The sequence below is a fragment of the Dermacentor variabilis genome, chromosome 9, assembly GCF_050947875.1.
Source record: "Dermacentor variabilis isolate Ectoservices chromosome 9, ASM5094787v1, whole genome shotgun sequence".
Lineage (NCBI taxonomy): Eukaryota > Metazoa > Arthropoda > Arachnida > Ixodida > Ixodidae > Dermacentor > Dermacentor variabilis.
The window spans coordinates 148,199,192-148,217,850 of NC_134576.1; the positions used below are offsets into that span (position 1 = coordinate 148,199,192).

The 18,659-nt window shown below is 47.4% G+C and overlaps 1 protein-coding gene across 1 annotated transcript in view; it reads left to right on the top strand.

The window, feature by feature from the left end:
• Positions 1-18,659, top strand: part of LOC142557815 (transforming growth factor-beta-induced protein ig-h3-like) — a 74,195-nt gene that overhangs the window by 46,864 nt on the left and 8,672 nt on the right. Inside the window, exons 5-7 of the mRNA XM_075669964.1 lie at positions 316-470; positions 3,110-3,265; positions 17,176-17,467. Of these exons, the coding sequence (XP_075526079.1) occupies positions 316-470; positions 3,110-3,265; positions 17,176-17,467 (603 nt within the window). The remainder of the gene's footprint in view (positions 1-315; positions 471-3,109; positions 3,266-17,175; positions 17,468-18,659) is intronic.

Sequence of the window (18,659 nt, forward strand, 5' to 3'; positions counted from 1 at the left end):
GTTCTCGGTGTCTCCACCGAGACGTATGCAAAACTGCGCGGTCGAGGCCCTGGATGCATCTTTTTGATCGTCCACTATCTCCTCTGTAGCCGGTTTTCGCTTGTGAAAAGCTGAGTAATTCACAACCAACCTTGTCAAAGATTCACAATGTATTGTACCACGAAAAGACACTGAACACCGGAAATAAAGCCGCAGAAATGCTTTTGATTAATGTAGCCTATAGTGGTAGTACGAGCAGAAACGTTTAGTGCAGCTGATGAATACATCACAGTGGTGATGCATACGTGTTATGACGTTGCAACTTTTTTGCCGCAGTGAATCTCAAGGACCTGGTGACGACAATGAAAGACCTCGGCGCCTCGAAGTTTGTTGACCTTGTCGAGGAGTCTAAGATGACCGATGAGCTGAACAAGGCCAACATCACTGTATTCGTGCCCACCAACATCGCTGTCAAGGACTTCGAACACACTGTGAGTGCTTCGACTAGAGTGATCCGACGTAGGGATAAAGTCGCACCGCCGATGTGCAGAAAGCGTGCGTGTCGTCAGTGCACTCTCATCGCCGCGACAACAGAAGGGAGACTGTTGCCCTAAAGTGGTCATGACTACAACTTGCCCTTTCTTACGCTTACCGATGCAGAAACCCTCACCTTTTACTATAATCATTTCCACATTTTTGCACTAAATTTAATCGAGTCAAACTCGAAAGTATTAACGGATACCGACGTACGCAGTTGTACGGCGCTCGTGTATAGCTCACTGCCCAGGGAACACACACTTCTTCGGACGTATGTTGTGGCGTCTCGTAGGAGTACCGACCACCGCGGGTTCGAGCTTGGCGAGCCGCAAGGCCGCGTCAGCCGTCGCCTCTGGCGCGCCGCTGCGCGTGTGGTCGTGTCGCAAGGGGCTGCCGAACGCTGCTACGCGCGCAAGGGAAACAGTATTGCCCCGAGTTGACGGAGGCATCTCTGGCGGCACCCAACACTGCACAAACGCTCGGTCCCGGGACGGCGCGGGAACCAAAGGTGTCTCGCACCGAGGGCGAAAATACAGACGGGCGCCTATCGCAGCGATAGCACAGGCTGGGACGCTAGGAAGGGCCCCGGCGGCTATGCTTCGCGATGAGCAGTGAGTGGGCCAACTAGCGAGAGCTCGGGCAATCTCTTTTTCGGCTTGGGCCTCGGATAAGTGCGGCTCGGCGTGGCACGACCTCGCGCGAGCACTGTAGTTCTTCGGCTTGGTGTCCGGAAAGGATCAACGCCAAGTACGCGCTCCCCGAACAGGCAGAGGCGCTCTGCGCGAGCCCAGCCACAAAGGTGTCGGCGGACGAGCGGAGGCATGCGCGCACCCGGTGCCACGGCCCGCTGTACTTGCCAGCAATCGCAGAAATGCGTCCCGCAGGCGAGAGAGCCGCGCTTCGCCAGCCGAACGCGGCCACCGCGGAGCAGTCTTGAAGCGATGGAGGGATGTTACGAGCGTCTCCTTTGGAGCGGGGCGGTGGGTTGCGCCGCCAAGCTCTTGCTTATTATACTTGTTATTATACCTAGGTTAAAAAAAGCATAAAAAAACGTATCAACTCCCACAACCGAATTATCCGACCCCCTATTGCGAACTTTACTTTTGTACGTATCCGTTCTTTTGACGTTTCTCAACTTTTTTTTCCCACCAATCCTCCAATCGCCTCTTACTAATCCCTGTTGCGGACATGTTTAGTTTTCCACTGCTCTCGCTGAACCCAAGGGTCTCAAGGAGGCCAGTGGTGCCTAAATCGACCGGTGGGCAGATGTCTTCACATTCTAATAAAACATGCTCCATCGTTTCCCTAGCTTTACTGCAGCAAGCACATGCTTCTTCCTTTTTATATCTCGCTTTATAGGTGCGTGTTCTAAGGCATCCCGATCTCGCTTAGAAAAGTAATGAGCTTCCCTTTGAGTTATCATAAATGGTTTCTTTCCTGATTTCGTTTTTTCCTCTTAAGTAGTTACTCGTGGCAGGGTTCTTTTCCATTGCCGCCACCGATGAGATTATCTCAGCCTCTCTGACTTTCCGCTTTACGTTCTTTTTTGCTGTGTTGCTCATCCTACAGGCCGCGTACTTCCTGGTAAGCTTCCTAGTTTTTTTTCTCCACTGCGAATCAATGTTTTTCCTGTACAGATAATCAACACTCTCCCCAGCCCATTTACTTTCTTCCATATTCTCAGGCGTTCTTCATAATCAATTTTACTGCGAGCTTCCCTCACTTCAAAACTAGTCCAGCCCATGTCACCTTTACAACTTCATTTGTAGTCTTCCCGTGAGCGCCCAATGCGAGGAGTACCACTGGCCTTTGGCTCCTATCGAGTCCTGATTGTACCCATGATTTAAAGCGAACAACCGCATTTCCAAAAGTAAGTCCTGGAACCATTAGACCATTCCACATACCCCGGAGCACCTCGTACCTATTGTATACCCATAGCGCTCTGTGCTTCATTATGGCTGAATTTCTCTTCCCCTTTATTATTGTTTTTTCCTGTGTTTACATATATCTATTGCCTTCGTTTATCCATATACCAAGGTACTTATATTCTGCTACCCCAGGTATTTCCTGGCCCTGTATTGCCACTGTCTGTTCACTGTTTTCATTGAATACCATAACACCTGATTTCCTGACACTAAATTTCAAACCTAAATTCTTGCCTTCCTGCCCACAGATATTAGGATAGGAAACAATCGCGAGTGGAGCGCCACCGCCGGCAACCGTCGCGACTGGAGGGGAGTGGCGTACGCACGAAAGAACAGCTGAATGCCCGCGTAATGGCGTCGGCTCACGCCTTAATGCCCACAATGTTGACAACGTAAACGCGAAAATGCATTCATATTTCGGTGCAAACTAAGTCTTGAGTGGTATAAATTAGTCTTCCACGGCTAGCGGCGTCTTTCCGTACCGTGGCTTGATTTTCAAGCATACGAATGCTTCTGTCGTGGCTGTATACTTTCTAAATCTTGTGGTGTCAATACGATGCGCTCCTCACGGGTCGTGTCTACTGCAACATACAAATTGAGGGAAAGTCAAGATTTACAGGCGCAGGCGGGCGACTGCGGGAAGATTAACGTCGCTCTTCTCTTTGCAGAACGAGGTGTCCAGTCCCCACGATGGGCAGGCTGCCATTCGGGCTCACACTGTGGAAGGTGTACTGCGCACGGGAGACCTCACCGACGAAATGGTTCTGCAGACCGTCGACGGGCGATCGAGCATTCGCGTCAACGAGTTCTACAACCCGGCCAAGGTGCGCACATTGCTTATGCGTGGCTGCTGTGGATATGCGTCAATGCTTTAGCATTCTTAGAGTACTTGACGCACTTTCCGCGGTCTGTCTGTTTGTCCCTTTCTCTCTATGTGTGTGTAAACCGTTTTGCCGCCTACACAGGGTCACAGTGTAGTCCGTGATTGGGTAGCGCATCGCGCTGCTGTGCGGAAGGAACAGGTTCGAAAGCAGCGGTTGGACCAATTTGGGTCGCTGAGTGTGTGCCGCTGAATGTGCAGCAAGCGAGGAAACAATTCTCAGCGTTCGAAGGGACCGACGCACCGCGCTTCTCGTACTCGGAGGCCGCGCGCGGACTACCCGGCAGCGCCACCAGATGGCGCAGCGTGTCCGGAAAGAAGTGCGAGAGTCCGCAGGACGCGTTTCTCAGCGCTGGCACGCACCGGCTCGCACTTGCAGTTGGGAGCCGCAAGCAGGCGTCGTGGCGACAGAAGGCACCGTGTGCTCTTCAGGGTCAAGGCGGGGGCGCGCTAACTGGGCGACGTGTGAAGTGGCAAAAGGTAAAAATTAGCGGCACATAGCAAGGCAATAAGACCTTGCTTGGAGTAGCTTACCTATGGACAGGTAGTGATAACAGATATAAAAAAAAATTCGGCGATTACGATACTCCCTAATGCGAAATTTGATCGCAGCTCTATAACTGTTTTTATTTCGCGATATATTGAGGCTTCGCACCGGCGCTGTACTGTATAGACCGGTCACACAGTTGCCGCTTCCCGGCAACTGCAGCTTAACTGCAACCGTAATTTATTTATTTGTACATGCTGCAGCCCAGTTGGGCTAAAGCCCCTCCATACAGCTTGTCGCCTTTTCATTCTCCTCATGGTGACTTCCCCAGTTCTGCTAAGCACGCGCGGGCGTCTCACCATCGGCAGGCAAAGCGGAAATTCCCGCAGCGCAACTCCAGGAATCGAAAACGACGGAAACGGAACTTTTGAAACCCGAAATGCCGGAACAGGATTTGGTGTGAGGGGAAAAGGCGGCGCACAACAAAGGTTGTCGCTACTTAAGAAAGCGGCGGTGGCGCGTGGATGGAGGGGCTTTAAGTTGGGCTATTGCAGGAGGGGGTTTTGTGCACTGGCTAAAGGGCATCAAAACATTTCTCCTGCACAAATCAACTTCTACACCGTAGGAATCGTGATTTTTTCTTCAATATAAGATACAACGACCAGTAATACACAGCATGAATCAAGTTAACTTATACGAAAATTCCTCTAAAGGCAACGACCTAGTTTCACCTGATAGTAGGTTCCATTTTCCAACTGCACAAGGAAAGAAGCTATGCTTAAATGTGTTAGTACGCGGTTGAAATTGTGCGAGGTTGAATTTGTGGCTATTCCTAGTAGGTTTAAAGTTATCAGGAGACAGAAAGCTGTTCTTTAATGAGTAGCGTGGGGTGTTACATCCCCGTAAGGTGCCTGGTGGTGGTCTCGTGCTGACGATGCCCTCTCGGTGAGCGCATATTTCCCCCCTCATCTTTTAAGAGATTCAATACATACAAGCATTTGTCTCGCAAACCAGATTTATTTCAAGGGAATTTTCCACGTCTCAATAATTTCTCTCGTCGTATTCGAGTGCTGATTGCCGTGTTATAGTTTGTTAACGAAGCTTCCCCTCAAGTCTAAATATTGTAAGGCAGTTTTCCTAGTCTCTAAAGCCGCTCGAGTTCACGGCGCTCCTCTGGCGGCCATTTTTCCATCAGCCCCTTTCCACATAAGTATGAGGCTCGGAGCAGGAGCTATGGCGCTTGAAAGTAACCGCTGGCTTGACGAACCAACCGACTGAGCTACCTTTCCGGGCAACATTGAAGGATCACGAGTTCAAATCACAAGTTATGTTCCTTTTTTCCCCCTTTTTTTTCTTTCTTTTTAATGTCTTTTCCTTCATTTTATCACTGTACGGAAACCCTCCTAAAAAAAAATTATATATCCTCAATTATGTGTGGCCACACATGTGCAGGTCATAAATACCAGGTTCTCTAGCCGAGTGCCATCCATGCGGTATAAACGAGCTCAGATTGGCCCACCTTGACTGATCAAATAGGGCACCACTGTAGGTTAAATGAGGCGTACAACTCCTGCGGGACCCGCCGTGGTTGCTCAGTGGTTATGGTGCTAGACTGCTGAGCACGAGGTCGCGGGATCGGACCCCGGCCACGGCGGCCGCATTTCGATGGGGGCGAAATGCGAAAACACCCGTGTACTTAGAATTTGGTGCACGTTAAAGAACCCCAGGTGGTCGAAATTTTCGGAGTCCTCCACTACGGCGTGCATAATCAGAAAGTGGTTTTGTCACGCAAAACCCCATAATCCAATTTTTAATTTAACTCCTGCGGGGACGGTAGAGTATCCGTCTCCAGTGCAAAAGGACCGTGATTCAAATCTCGGTGCCGCGCAATTCTCCACCGGAAAATACAAAAAAAAAACGTGTGTTGAGAAAATTGCACAAACAGGCCTGGAGTGCGGCCTGATCCCGGTGACCAGAACCGGTAACGCACTCTCTCACCAGAGCAGGATTGGCCACCCTGGTGCAGTACTTGGCCACAACCTCCTATATGAATACAACAATCAAACCCCGGCCCTCAGTCCCCAGCAGCCGCGAAGCAACTGACCACGGCGGCGGTCAGATCTGTGACGCTGCAGAGGGTGCTAAGAATACCTGGCTCCGGACAGGCCGCCATTGGAATCTGAACCTGGCAACGTTTAACGTTAGAACGTTATCTAGTGAGGCGAGTCTAGCAGTGTTATTGGAGGAATTAGAGGGTAGTAAATGGGATATAATAGGGCTCAGTGAGGTTAGGAGGACAAAAGAAGCATCTACGGTGCTAAAAAGCGGGCATGTACTGTGTTACCGGGGCTTAGCAGAGCGACGAGAACTAGGAGTCGGATTCCTGATTAATAAGGAAATAGCTGGTAACATACAGGAATTCTATAGCATTAACGAGAGGGTGGCAGGTCTTGTTGTGAAGCTTAATAAGAGGTACAAATTGAAGGTGGTACAAGTCTATGGCCCTACATGCAGTCATGATGACCAGGAAGTCGAAAGCTTTTATGAAGACGTGGAATCGGCGATGGGTAAAGTCAAAACAAAATACACTATACTGATGGGCGACTTCAATGCCAGGGTAGGCAAGAAGCAGGCTGGAGACAAGTCAGTGGGGGAATATGGCATAGGCTCTAGGAATAGCAGAGGAGAATTATTAGTAGAGTTTGCAGAACAGAATAACATGCGGATAATGAACACCTTTTTCCGCAAGCGGGTTAGTCGAAAGTGGACGTGGAGGAGCCCGAATGGTGAGACTAGAAATGAAATCGACTTCATACTCTGCGCGAACCCTGGCATCATACAAGATGTAGACGTGCTCGGCAAGGTACGCTGCAGTGACCATAGAATGGGAAGAACTCGAATTAGCCTAGACTTGAGGAGGGAACGGAAGAAACTGGTACACAAGAAGTCAATCAATGAGTTAGCGGTAAGAGGGAAACTAGAGGAATTCCGGATCAAGCTACAGAACAGGTACTCGGCTTTAACTCAGGAAGAGGACCTTAGTGTTGCAGCAATGCACGACAATCTCATGGGCATCATTAAGGAGTGCGCAATAGAAGTCGGTGGTAACGCCGTTATACACGAAACCCGTAAGCTATCGCAGGAGACGAAAGATCTGATCAAGAAACGCCAATGCATGAAAGCCTCTAACCCTACAGCTAGAATAGAACTGGCAGAACTTTCTAAGCTAATCAACAAGCGTAAGACTGCGGACATCATGAACTATAATATGGATAGAATTGAACAGGCTCTCAGGAACGGAGGAAGCCTAAAAACAGTGAAGAAGAAACTAGAAATAGGCAAGAATCAGATGTGTGCGTTAAGAGACAAAGCCGGCAATATCGTTACTAATATGGATGAGATAGTTCAAGTGGCTGAGGAGTTCTATAGAGATTTATACAGTACCAGTGGCACCCACGACGAGAGTGGAAGAGAGAATAGCCTACAGGAATTCGAAATCCCACAGGTAAAGCCGGAAGAAGTAAAGAAAGCCTTAGGAGCTATGCAAAGGGGGAAGGCAGCTGGGGAGGATCAGGTAACAGCAGATTTGTTGAAGGATGGTGGTCAGACTGTTCTAGAGAAACTGGCCACCCTGTATACGCGATGCCTCATAACCTCGAGCGTACCGGAATCTTGGAAGAACGCTAACATAATCCTAATCCATAAGAAAGGGGACGCCAAAGAATTGAAAAATTATAGACCGATCAGCTTACTGTCCGTTGCCTACAAAGTATTTACTAAGGTAATCGCAAATAGAATAGTAATCGCAAATAGAAATAGAACAGTCCAGGCATAATATCTAACAAGAAAAGCGTTCCTAATGCCATCAGGGCCACATGATTTTTTTATTTGCTAAGCGCAAAATTAAATTCAGAACACCTTCAAGAGACATGGTAATATCGCCAATTGAATAATGTGAGTCATGAATGGAGGTAGGTAAGTCTAAGTTATCAGTTGTCACTACCGATTGAAACTTTTAATTAGATCTTTTAACGTAACCCTGTAGTACAAGTCCTTTGATAAATTAATTTTGAGGCGAAGTTCCGTCTTGGCTACGTTAGTTTCGGCTACTTTAAGGTAGTCACCGTTTCGTTTTAAGCACCTTAACCTAGTAACGCGACGCGACAGGTGAAGTATGCCACGCGAAACCCTGGGAATATTAGGATTTTTCTGTTTTGCTTTCAAAGGGACCAAGCGCTGGATGCAGCTTGCCACAATCTTTTCAAACGAAGCCACCAAAAAATTTACACCATAAGACTCGCTGAGACGTTCGAAATCATCAGAACAATCACTTAAGAGATCAATGATAGACGCGTCGTTGACGTGTGAAAAATCGGGGAAAGTAGAATAAACAAAAGGATTGTTACGAACCGGAACGAAAACAGATACAAGAACGGCCTCGTGGTCTGTAATGCCATCTGTAACTTCACATTCGAAAGCATTATATGAAAGGCGGGGACTAAAAAAACTAAATCTAAAACTGCAGCACGTCTTGTGTTCTCTTCAACAATTTGCTTTAAACCAAATTATAGTGAAAAATTTAACAGTGCTTTGCTTATTTGCACATCATAGCCAGTGAGCGATAAAGATGGCCACAAAATACAGCGGGCGTTAAAATCGCCAAGACAGATCACTCTTGAAGAAAAGATGCGCTCATGCATGAATGTCGTTAACGCGAGCAGCTGTGTTCGGTGGCGGCGGGCGGTATAGGTAACGCCGAATACCACAGAAATGCTTCCGAAAACAACCTTACGCCAAACTGATTAGGTGGGCTGGGGAGTACCGAAAATTTAAGGTCAGACTGCGAAAATAATGCAACGCCACCTCCTCTTCCATCACGTCTATAAGTTTTAACAACTGTAAAACCTGGAGGTGTTATTTCGCAGTCATATACGTTATCATGCAACCATCTTTCTGTTACACGAGCAATATGTGGTGAATGGGCGGATATCAGTGTAAGAACATTTGGAAACTTATTAATCTTTAACGGCGAACGCTATGCGAGAAGGCGAGCTTTCTGGTTATTCTTGTTTAACGTTCCCCCGCTCGGCTGGCGCCGCGCATGCGCAGACGTCGGCCGCAGCGCTCCGCGTTCGCTCTTTCATTCTTCGCTGCGCTCGTTCGCTCAGCTACGTCGAGGGACAACGCCGACGCTCGCCGCAGGAGCGGGCGCCTTGGAGCTGCCTTCTAAAAAAAGAATTCGTTGATTGCATTGGAAGCGATATTAGCGAGTTCAAGAAATCGGGCCACGTGATATTAGGAGATATGAATCCTCACACGGAGGATTCAGACGTACATACGAATCACAATGGTTCCGTAGCGCTGGATCTGTGCGACGAAAAGAACTTCATAGTACCTTATAGCAGTTAAGAGAGAGAATAAGTGTTATGGATAGATCCATGACACTTATTCCCAGGTCCCAGGTCGGCCTATTGTGTCTAATAACAACACGCCTACTGAGTCACTATCTAAATTCTTAAACCAGCACCTGTCAAACATACCCACCACCCTCCCATCTTTCGTTCAAGACACGCCGCACTTCCTTCGAATTATCGACGACATCAACGCCAACCAGATCCTTTCCGACCGAGCTATTCTGGTCACTTTGGATTTTTCTGCCCTTTACACCAACATTCCCATGACTGAAGGAATTGAAGCCGTTTCTAGATCCCTCGCAATCAATCCCCAAGCACACGCTTCTTAAGTTTACTTATCGTTCCTTAGGTTAGTTCTTACGCTCAACTATTTCGAATTGGATTCTATACACTACCTGCAAATTTTCGGCACTAGCATGGGTCACTATCCAAAAAATTTCCATTCGCTCCCACCTATGCGAACATTTTCATGGGACAGCTTGAAGCAGACCTGCTGAAATCCTACCCTTTAAAACCCCACACCTATCTTCGTTACATTGACGACATATCTATAATATGGGAACACGGCACAAGCGCCTTAACCGACTTAATTAGCCATTTCAATCACTTTCACCCGAGTATTAAATTTACTGCTCACCACTCTCCTAGTCAGATCAACTTGGACACGACGGTCTACATAGAAAACGGAAAACTGAGAACGACACTTTACCGGAAGCCTACAGATAGCCAGCAATATTTAGACTACAACAGTCATCACCCGCGACATTGCAAGCAAGGAATTTTTGTCGGACAAGCGAAACGTATAAGAATCTGCAGCGAAGACCACGATTATATCCACCACCTAAATGACCTTAAAACAACGCTAGCAGAAAGGAACTATCCCCAAGTTGCTCTCGATAGAGCTTATGATGCCGCGTCAAGATTGGAGAGACAGTCGGAATTGGCGGAGAGACAGCCCACACTAGAATCTGACAGACCGCCGGCCTTTATAACAAAATATTCTAATGCACTCCCAAACATAAATAACGTCCTAAGAAAATGCCACCCAATATTATCAAGTAACGAGCGTCTGCGAAAAGCGTTCCCGGATGTACCTAGGGTTACCTATCACCGAAACAGGAACATTAAATAATAATAAAAGCATGTTGTCGTAATAAAAGCATGTTGTCGCCATAGGTGCAAAACCTGCAGGCACCTTCAAAGTGACATTAAAATTAAAAGCACCGCAAATAGTTATACACATGAAGTCAAATCTAGCTTCACTTGTACAAGTTCGAATGTGATTTATATGCTTGAATGTTCCTTCTGTAAGAAACAATATATCGGTGAAACAGGACAATCAATGAACGTCAGATTAAACGGACATCGCGCGGACACAGCTAAAAAGCGTCCCAAAGCCGTCGCCGAGCATTTCAACCAACCAGTTCATAACTTTGATGAACTTAAACTCTACATCTTACAGTAAAATTTCCGTTCTGAACGAGAAAGAAAATACAGAGAATCGTTCCTTATCCATAAGTTCAAGACATTGCAACCAATAGGCATAAACGTTTCACAGGGAGCTTTAGAATCTATTCGCTATGCTAAACTTCAAGCTATGGCAACAGCACTTAGTTTGATTTCTTGGCGTATCACCCCCCCCCCTTTTTTTCCCTTTCCATTCCTTTTCTTCCTTTTTTTTCAGCCGGCGTGTCAGGCGCTCTTGACACGCCGGCTAACACGCGTGCGTTGACAGACCGGAGTGGCCCTGGCTTTGACCTTGTGCACAGCGTTCCTTTACTCTGAAATGAATCGAGGGTTCGATGGAAGCCGTCTGATCGGGATGAAGCATGAAGTAATACACCCACCAACAGAAGTGCTAAAATATGAATAAATCTAAAAGACGTTTCGGCTCCGCTTCGGAAGCCTTGTTCACAATGGGATGACGGAAGGTTCATGGAAGCTTATGTATACTTCAGAACGTGACGTAAGCAGCGCGTGTATGACGGAGGGAGGGTTCCCTCATTTCGATTGAGCGTGTCACGTGTTTTTTGTATCTCCAGCGATTCCAGATACAGCCGCGATTTCAGGTTTCTTTCTTGGCTGATAATTCTCGAGCGATCCTAGTCAATCTTGTGGCCCGTTGCATCCGCGTGCTCGGCAAGGGCATTCGACACTGTACGCTTCTTTTCGACATCTTTCTGATGCTGCCTCAGTCTCTGTTTGAAGTTGCCCGACTCACCGATGTATGCGTAGCTGCAATCTGCGCAGGGTATCTTATAGACCACGCCGGGAAACGATTCTCTCGGAAGCCTGTCCTTGCCGCCAACGAGTGCTTGCCTCAGCTTACACACGGGCGCGTGCGCCACCTCAACGTCATAACTGCGTAGAATGCGAGACAAGGTTTCGCTTATCCCTGGAACGTAAAGTATGGCAGCACGCTTTCTTGGTCGGGGATCGGCCGGACGAGCTGGATTGGACAGACGGCGTTCCACAGCACACAAAAAGGATGTGGGATGGCCGCTTGCCGAGAGATCACCTCGCACGTGGTCCAAGTCAGCGGAACGACTTTCTGCTGTGGTGCAAATGCGGTTCGTACGGTTGAGCAGTGAGGCAGTAACCGACCTTTTGTGAGCGTCTGGATGAACGAATTGAAAGTTCAGGTCGCGGCCAGTGTGTGTGTCCTTACGGTATACGCTGAACGAGAGCCGTCCATCGCGTCTGGTGACAAGTATGTCTAAAAAAGGGAGTCTTTTGAGGGAACTGAGGGAACTTTCCGCCCGTCATACACGCGCTGCTTACGTCATGTTCTGAAGTATACATAAGCTTCCGTGAACATTCCGTCAACCCATTGTGAACAAGGCTTCCGTAGCGAAGCCGCAACGTCTTTAGATTTATTCATATTTTAGCACTTCTGTTGGTCGATGTCCTTCGTTTTATTACTTCACGTTCCTTTACTCTCAATTCGACACGCTAACACACCTTCCCTCGTTTCCGCACCCTCCCGCCTCACACCCTCTCCCCTTTAGAAGAACCCCACCTATATATACTGTGGCGAGGAAAGCGTACGTCGCCTTGAAGACAAGTCCACTTGTCGAAACGTTGGCTCCTGCATTCACCTTGTTCACGTTTTGCTCATCGTCATGGATAGATAACGTGGCAGTGTGGAAATAGATCATCACGAGCCAATCACGTCTTAGTGTCAGAAACGGTCTACGAACGACCCGACCAAATGATGATAGATGGACATGGAAAAGATATCCCGAGTAGCGATCAAAACGTTTAACCTTAAAATTTGGAAGATAATACTAACGCAAAACACGAAACAATAGTATGGGATTTTTTAAAAATGAATGAAAAGCAAATAAGAGATCGCATGTACACAGAAGAAAATGGAGGAGTTTCCTACAGCAGTCGGCGAATACAAATAACTGGTAGACGTTATGAAGTACGAGATAAGACAGACATGCCAAAAAAAATTGTTGGATTGTTATTTGATTTGAAAACATATACACGTGTGACAATAAAGAGAAAGCGAGGAACAGGCTGGCAACTGCCACCGTAAGGTGTACAACGCCTGCCTACTCTTCAGAAAGGAGGGGACAAAAACACAGAAATGGAAAATAGGAAGGAGGAGAGGAAAGCGGGAAGAAAGAGAAATACTACAAATATCAAAGAACGAAGCAGAACACAGAGCACAGGTTGTTGGTACAGGTTTTTGGATTGGAAAGAGGAAACCACGCAAGTGGTGGAACAAGGAACTAAATTCCGTTATGGAAGAAGGTAAGCAGGCGTCTAGGGATCATCGGGAAAGTTGGGATTACACGAAGTAGAGGCGCTCCCTAGGTGGAACAAATACCGAGAAAACGAAAGGCCGGCTAGTGAGCTCGTGCAAGAAGAGGAAATTAAATGCGCAAGTGAACGTTGGGTGCATGGCATGCGTGCAAGAGAGATGCACCAAAGAGATTCTGGAACCATATAAGAGCACTTGAAGGTCAAACTGAAAATACGAGAATGGCTATAGGGGATGAAGACGGTATCATCTTCGAAAAAAAACGGTGTGGGCGATTAATTTCTTTATTCGATTAACGATTAATCGTTGATCATTTTAGTATTTAATGGAATAAACACTTTCAATCCAGCGTTTTTAATCGATTAATTGATCAACTGAAATTCTTGCCGGGCACATTAAAAAAGATTGAAGCCCAGTTTGTAGGACCCTATATTAATGTTTGAGGGCTGAACCAAGTTTGAAGCGCGAGTGCATAGACGTTTGATAAAATACAATCTTTAAGTTGTTAAAGACTAAATGTAGTTGGCACAAGTGGCTTTTCTAAAGATAAGCAACACATGTTATAAAATGGCACTTAATGCTGAATTAAATAAGATACAGTACAGTTACACAAGAAATAAGAAAAATCGCGAAAGTAAAAGGTGAAGTCGAACTGAAATATGCAAGAAATTGCAATATGCAGACGATGCACTGCGGTACATCAGAGAGGTTATTAGGGATAACTGCGTCGCCAAAGAAAGCGTCGTTCAGGCTCACACAGATGCAGCAACAACAGAGAAGCCGGAGAAATTAAAAGTCCTTAAACACACGGCCGCAGTACCCCGTGAAATTACTAGTACAGCGAATCAAACACCTCGGTCTAAATAGCGAGGCACTGTTCACTGATGCCATTGAGCAAGTGATTAAAACGAAGAAAAATGCGGTTGGATGACGTGAGAGCAAGGTGAGCCTCATCTACAAAGTCAAAGGCGATAAGGGTAGGACGAGCTCGTACAGGCCAGTCACGGCAACGTCGGTGATGCATAAAATGCCAATGCAGGCCACAAAATTTCAACTGTTGAAGTGGGAGGAGAAAAATGATGTACTGTGGGAAGTACAGAACGCGTTCAGACCAAATAGACCGTTAAATGGTACGTTTGTGCTAACTCGAGGGATATAGATTTCGGTAGGCCAGAGTAGACCTCATGAATAGCATTTCTGTATATTAAAGGAGTCCACGACAACGTATACAGGGAATTATTACGGGATATTCTAAAGCACGAAGGCATACATGATGATCTCGTGGAGCTGCTGAGGGAGATATATAGAGACGACCATGCACAATTTGTATGGGAAGGCCGAAAATGGAACGAATTGGTGAAAGTTCACCAAGAATTGAAGCAAGAATGTCTCTGTCTCCATTGTTGGTCATGCTTTATGTTAAGGGCATAGAAAGACGACTGGAAAACAGTAAATTAGGGTTTGATTTGCCATGCATGTGTAATGGATAAATCGTGCAACAGAAGGTGCATGCACTGATGTATGCGGACGACAGAGTGCTACTAGCGGACAATGCAACAGAGACTTGCGAATAGGTGTGGCAACGCATCGACAAATCTAGGTCTTAAGTTTATAGCACAGATAAATCGGCAATTATGATCGCAATTATGGAGAGACAAGTAATTACATGGTGTTATTTCAACAGCCATTCATATCCATAATCAAGCAATTTAAATACCTCGGCGTATACATAAACGAAGGAAATAACTCAAGAACCCATTAATATTATCTTAAAGGCGAAGCGGAGTGCAGCAATAATTAACCATAGAGTACTTTGAAGCCGCAATAAAGTTGAGGTGGTGCGTGGAATCTGGAAAGGATTAATGGTGCCAACGCTAACGCTCGCAAATACCATTTTGGGCTTAAAATCGTATATTTTGCCGGGGTTGCCAGTTAACCAAAGATCCGTTGGTCGGTTGGTTTCCCTAGGAAAACCCACAAATTAGGCAGTGCAATGTGACATGGGTTAGGCCTCGTTTGAAGTGAGAGGAGCGCAGAGGAAAATTAGTTTCGAAATAAAGACCCAGGAGCAAGGATCGAAGTAAATAGGCGACTAAAATGCATAAATATGTACCTCAAAGGTGCGGGCACAGAACGGAGGAAGAGGTCTATAAAGTTGTCAACAAAGTACAGGGTACTTGAACGTGTGAATTGAAAGCCAGGCGTCATCAAAAAGAAATGAGAGAAACGGAGACAGTTAAGTGGATGGGAAGAATGAAAAAGAAATACCATGGAGAACTACAAGAATGGAAAGAAAAAAATTAGAAGAAAAATATTCGTATGATAACACAAAGAGCAATGCCTTGCTATGTGAGGATCGAGCTGGTTGTCTAAGGACAAATCCATATCGGAGCAAATATTCGCAGCAAGATGAGGCATGTGTCTGCTGCAGCAAACATCCGGAGACCACTTGGCACACCCTATAATGGAGTGCGAACGGATTCACCAATCGAGTGGGGCCCGTAGCTAGCGTGCACTTTCCAGAAGCGCTTGGATTTAAAGTGGACGGAACGGTCAGTAGAAGAGATAAGCGCAATACGTTTGAGGATTGGTGAAAAAAAGCAGGGAAGAGGTTGATACAATCGGATCTGTTACAGGCATATGTAGCGGTACAAGGTAGATAGAGCAGTTTTGAGGAAGAAAAAAGATTAAAAAGCACGTATACTAGCATGCTACACTGGAAAACACGTATAGCATACCTGAGCAACCGGAGCAGGCTAGGTGAGCATTTCTCTCCGCCCCGTGTCAAAGGGGAAGCCAATAATCAGCATTGTCGAAGCACGAAAGAGAATCCTGCTGGAGTACACGCCTCCTACGCGACTCGCTTCGATGGTGACAATACGCTGTTGCTATATTGGTTCAATGCTAAACACATTATCGTCGACATTAATCATGAGCTGGGTTGTGCCGCATTTTTTCTACTGATCGAACGCCCGCATGCCTCATGCATCTTTGATGTAGAAATATGCCAAGCCAGGCCGCCTTTCATGCATAAACTGTCTGCCAACGTGCTGGCTGCAGCAGCCCTGAGGACATCTCTTGTTTGCGCTGTAGCCAGTCGGTGGAAGTGTTTTGTAGCGCGATCGTCGATGCGATTGTCTTCAGAAATATGCGCTATATTTCAGCGCGTCATTCCGGCGTTCTCGAAATTGGCAGGCGCCATTTTTTGTTACTGGCAGATAAAACATTAAGATGTTACTGGTAGATAAATGTCACATACTGCGCTGTACATCAAAGAACCGTTTTACTTTCTGCCCGGTCTTGTCACATGTGCCCACAAGTTTTCACAATGTCGAAACAATGAAAAATCTCAAATACTTCGTGCCTTGAGCATGCACGCTGCAGTCGTACAAGGATGCACCCCTCATTTGCAGACTTAGCATGCTTGTGACAAGAAACGCTCGAGGTATTTCTCTTTGTGCTTTACGAAACTTCTTGTGCACGGGCTGATCTATATACAGCATCGAGAAACGCGCTTAGTAACCGTGACTACAGCCTTCAGGTTTAGCTGTGTGGTTCATCGGGCTTTTGACGCTTCCACACGCGTAGTGACGTACGGAGTTGGCTTGACCGCTGCAGAATATACTCGTTGTCGGAGGAAAGAATGCGGCGACACTGGTCGAGACCGTATTTCGAGCGGCAGGCGTACAGTCGCGATCAATTTGAAGGTGATCATGCGAGCATCGACCGGCGGGCCTTTCAAGCAACATAGCGGCCGATTTCGGAACTGCGAAGATAAAAATTGCGCTGCCTTCTTCCCCTATTATGCTCTTCCAGCCGGCAACCATCGCCCCCAAGACCAACTCGTCACATTTTTGTTTGTTTCCCATTCATGGCAATGATCTGTGTGCGTCGCTTGCTTATGCATGTCTTGGCTAACAATGACGCCTCTGTGCAAAAGCTCATAACGCAATCGAAATAAATTCGCAGGTTATGCCGTGGACGGTAACGGGAGTGACTGCTTTTCAGGGAACACCAAAAGAGAGAGAGGGGAGATATCTGACGTTGCCCTCTCGACCGACGGTGATGACGTAACGTGGCGCTGCTCCTAGTTTTGGTCGCCGCTCGAGCGATCACCTTCAGTTTGATCGCGACTGTACTCCAGGGCTGGCGCGCTGCTTATCCCCCGCTGCACTGCGCAGCTGCTGACGGCCAACTGCGTGCCCATCGTGTCCGCGAACAACCCGGCGACCAACGGCGTGGTGCACGTGGTGGACGAGACGCTGCCCTCGCCCAACCAGACCCTCTACCAGGCGGTGGCCGAGGACCCTCGCTTCAGCACGCTGCGCTCACTGCTGCCCATGGCCGATCTCGAGGAGACCCTGAAAGACACGCACGGCCACTACACCCTGTTGGCACCCAGCGACGAAGCCTTCGCCAAAGTGCACAAGGACACGCTTGCCAAGTGGAAGAGTGGCGACGCCTGCATCGGCAGTGAGTACTCCTCGACACGTTCGCCAATCTGCTCTGTTGACCAGAGACGATCAGTGTACGCGCTCTAGTCGCGCGCAATTTTCGGTGACTGTTACGGTATCCCCCGCCATTTGACAGTTGTTGTCGGCTGTCGATATTCACAGAGGTTTGCAAAAGTCCCGGCCTGTGCGTGCACCCAAGCGCAGTTGTGCCTGGACCTAGGTGCGCACGCACGCATCGGTGCTGTGACCTCGTAAGGTTCGCAGATTTACCACAACACAGTCGCAGGCTCACTGCGACTGCTGCCCCTGTTATTCTGCTGGTCGACCGTCGTTTCGGCGAAAAATCATTCCGAACCACGCATACCCAGCCATGCAGGCCCTCCATGTAGCGCAAAGGAGTTACCGGTCTAATTGAATTTCGCAAAATACGTCCGACAAATCGCAAAGTACGACGTGCACACAACCTACGGACATGATAGAGTTGGATTGTAATTTGAATATACGAGAAAACGTGATTCTGTTACGCGGAAACTCAAGCACAAACGCACCTTCCAGCGTTTCTAAAATTCTTAGCGCGGCCATGGCCTCTGAGATTTGCTCGTGTCGGTGCGCGCAAATCCCAAAGGCCCTAATGAGGTGCGCCCGGTCCCTTGCAACACTTCCACATGGCGCTCGTCTCCGCCGCATCGCCTACGCCGCATTGAGGAGCAGTTAAATAGAGAACAAACAGGGGTGTATGCGGTTACAGAAACGCACCTTGGAGACTAGGAAAAGCCGCCAGTGATTGAAAGTTATGTTTGGGAACGGTGCAACAGAACTAAGTCGGAAAGAAAGGGAGGGGGAGTCGGAATGCTCATCCATTAGGAAGCCAAATGGAAAAGAGTAAATTCCATATGTTGAGAGCCTCTTAGGTTATCAAGTACAATGAGTGGAAAGAAAACTTGGCTGGGCGTAACGTATTTGTCGGAAATAATTGTACAGAGAAGAATTCAGAGTTAATGGAATGCCTAAGTACTGGTATTAAGGGTTTTGGAAATGATGCCGAAATTATCCTATTAGGTGACATGAATGTCCGCATGCAGGATCTGGATGGCTATACCGACAACAACGGGAAGTCAATGCTAGATCTTTGTGAGCAGCATAACCTCGTTATCGTGAACACAGGGCCTAAGTGTGAAGGGCAGATCACGTGGGAAGTGGGAAACCGGCAA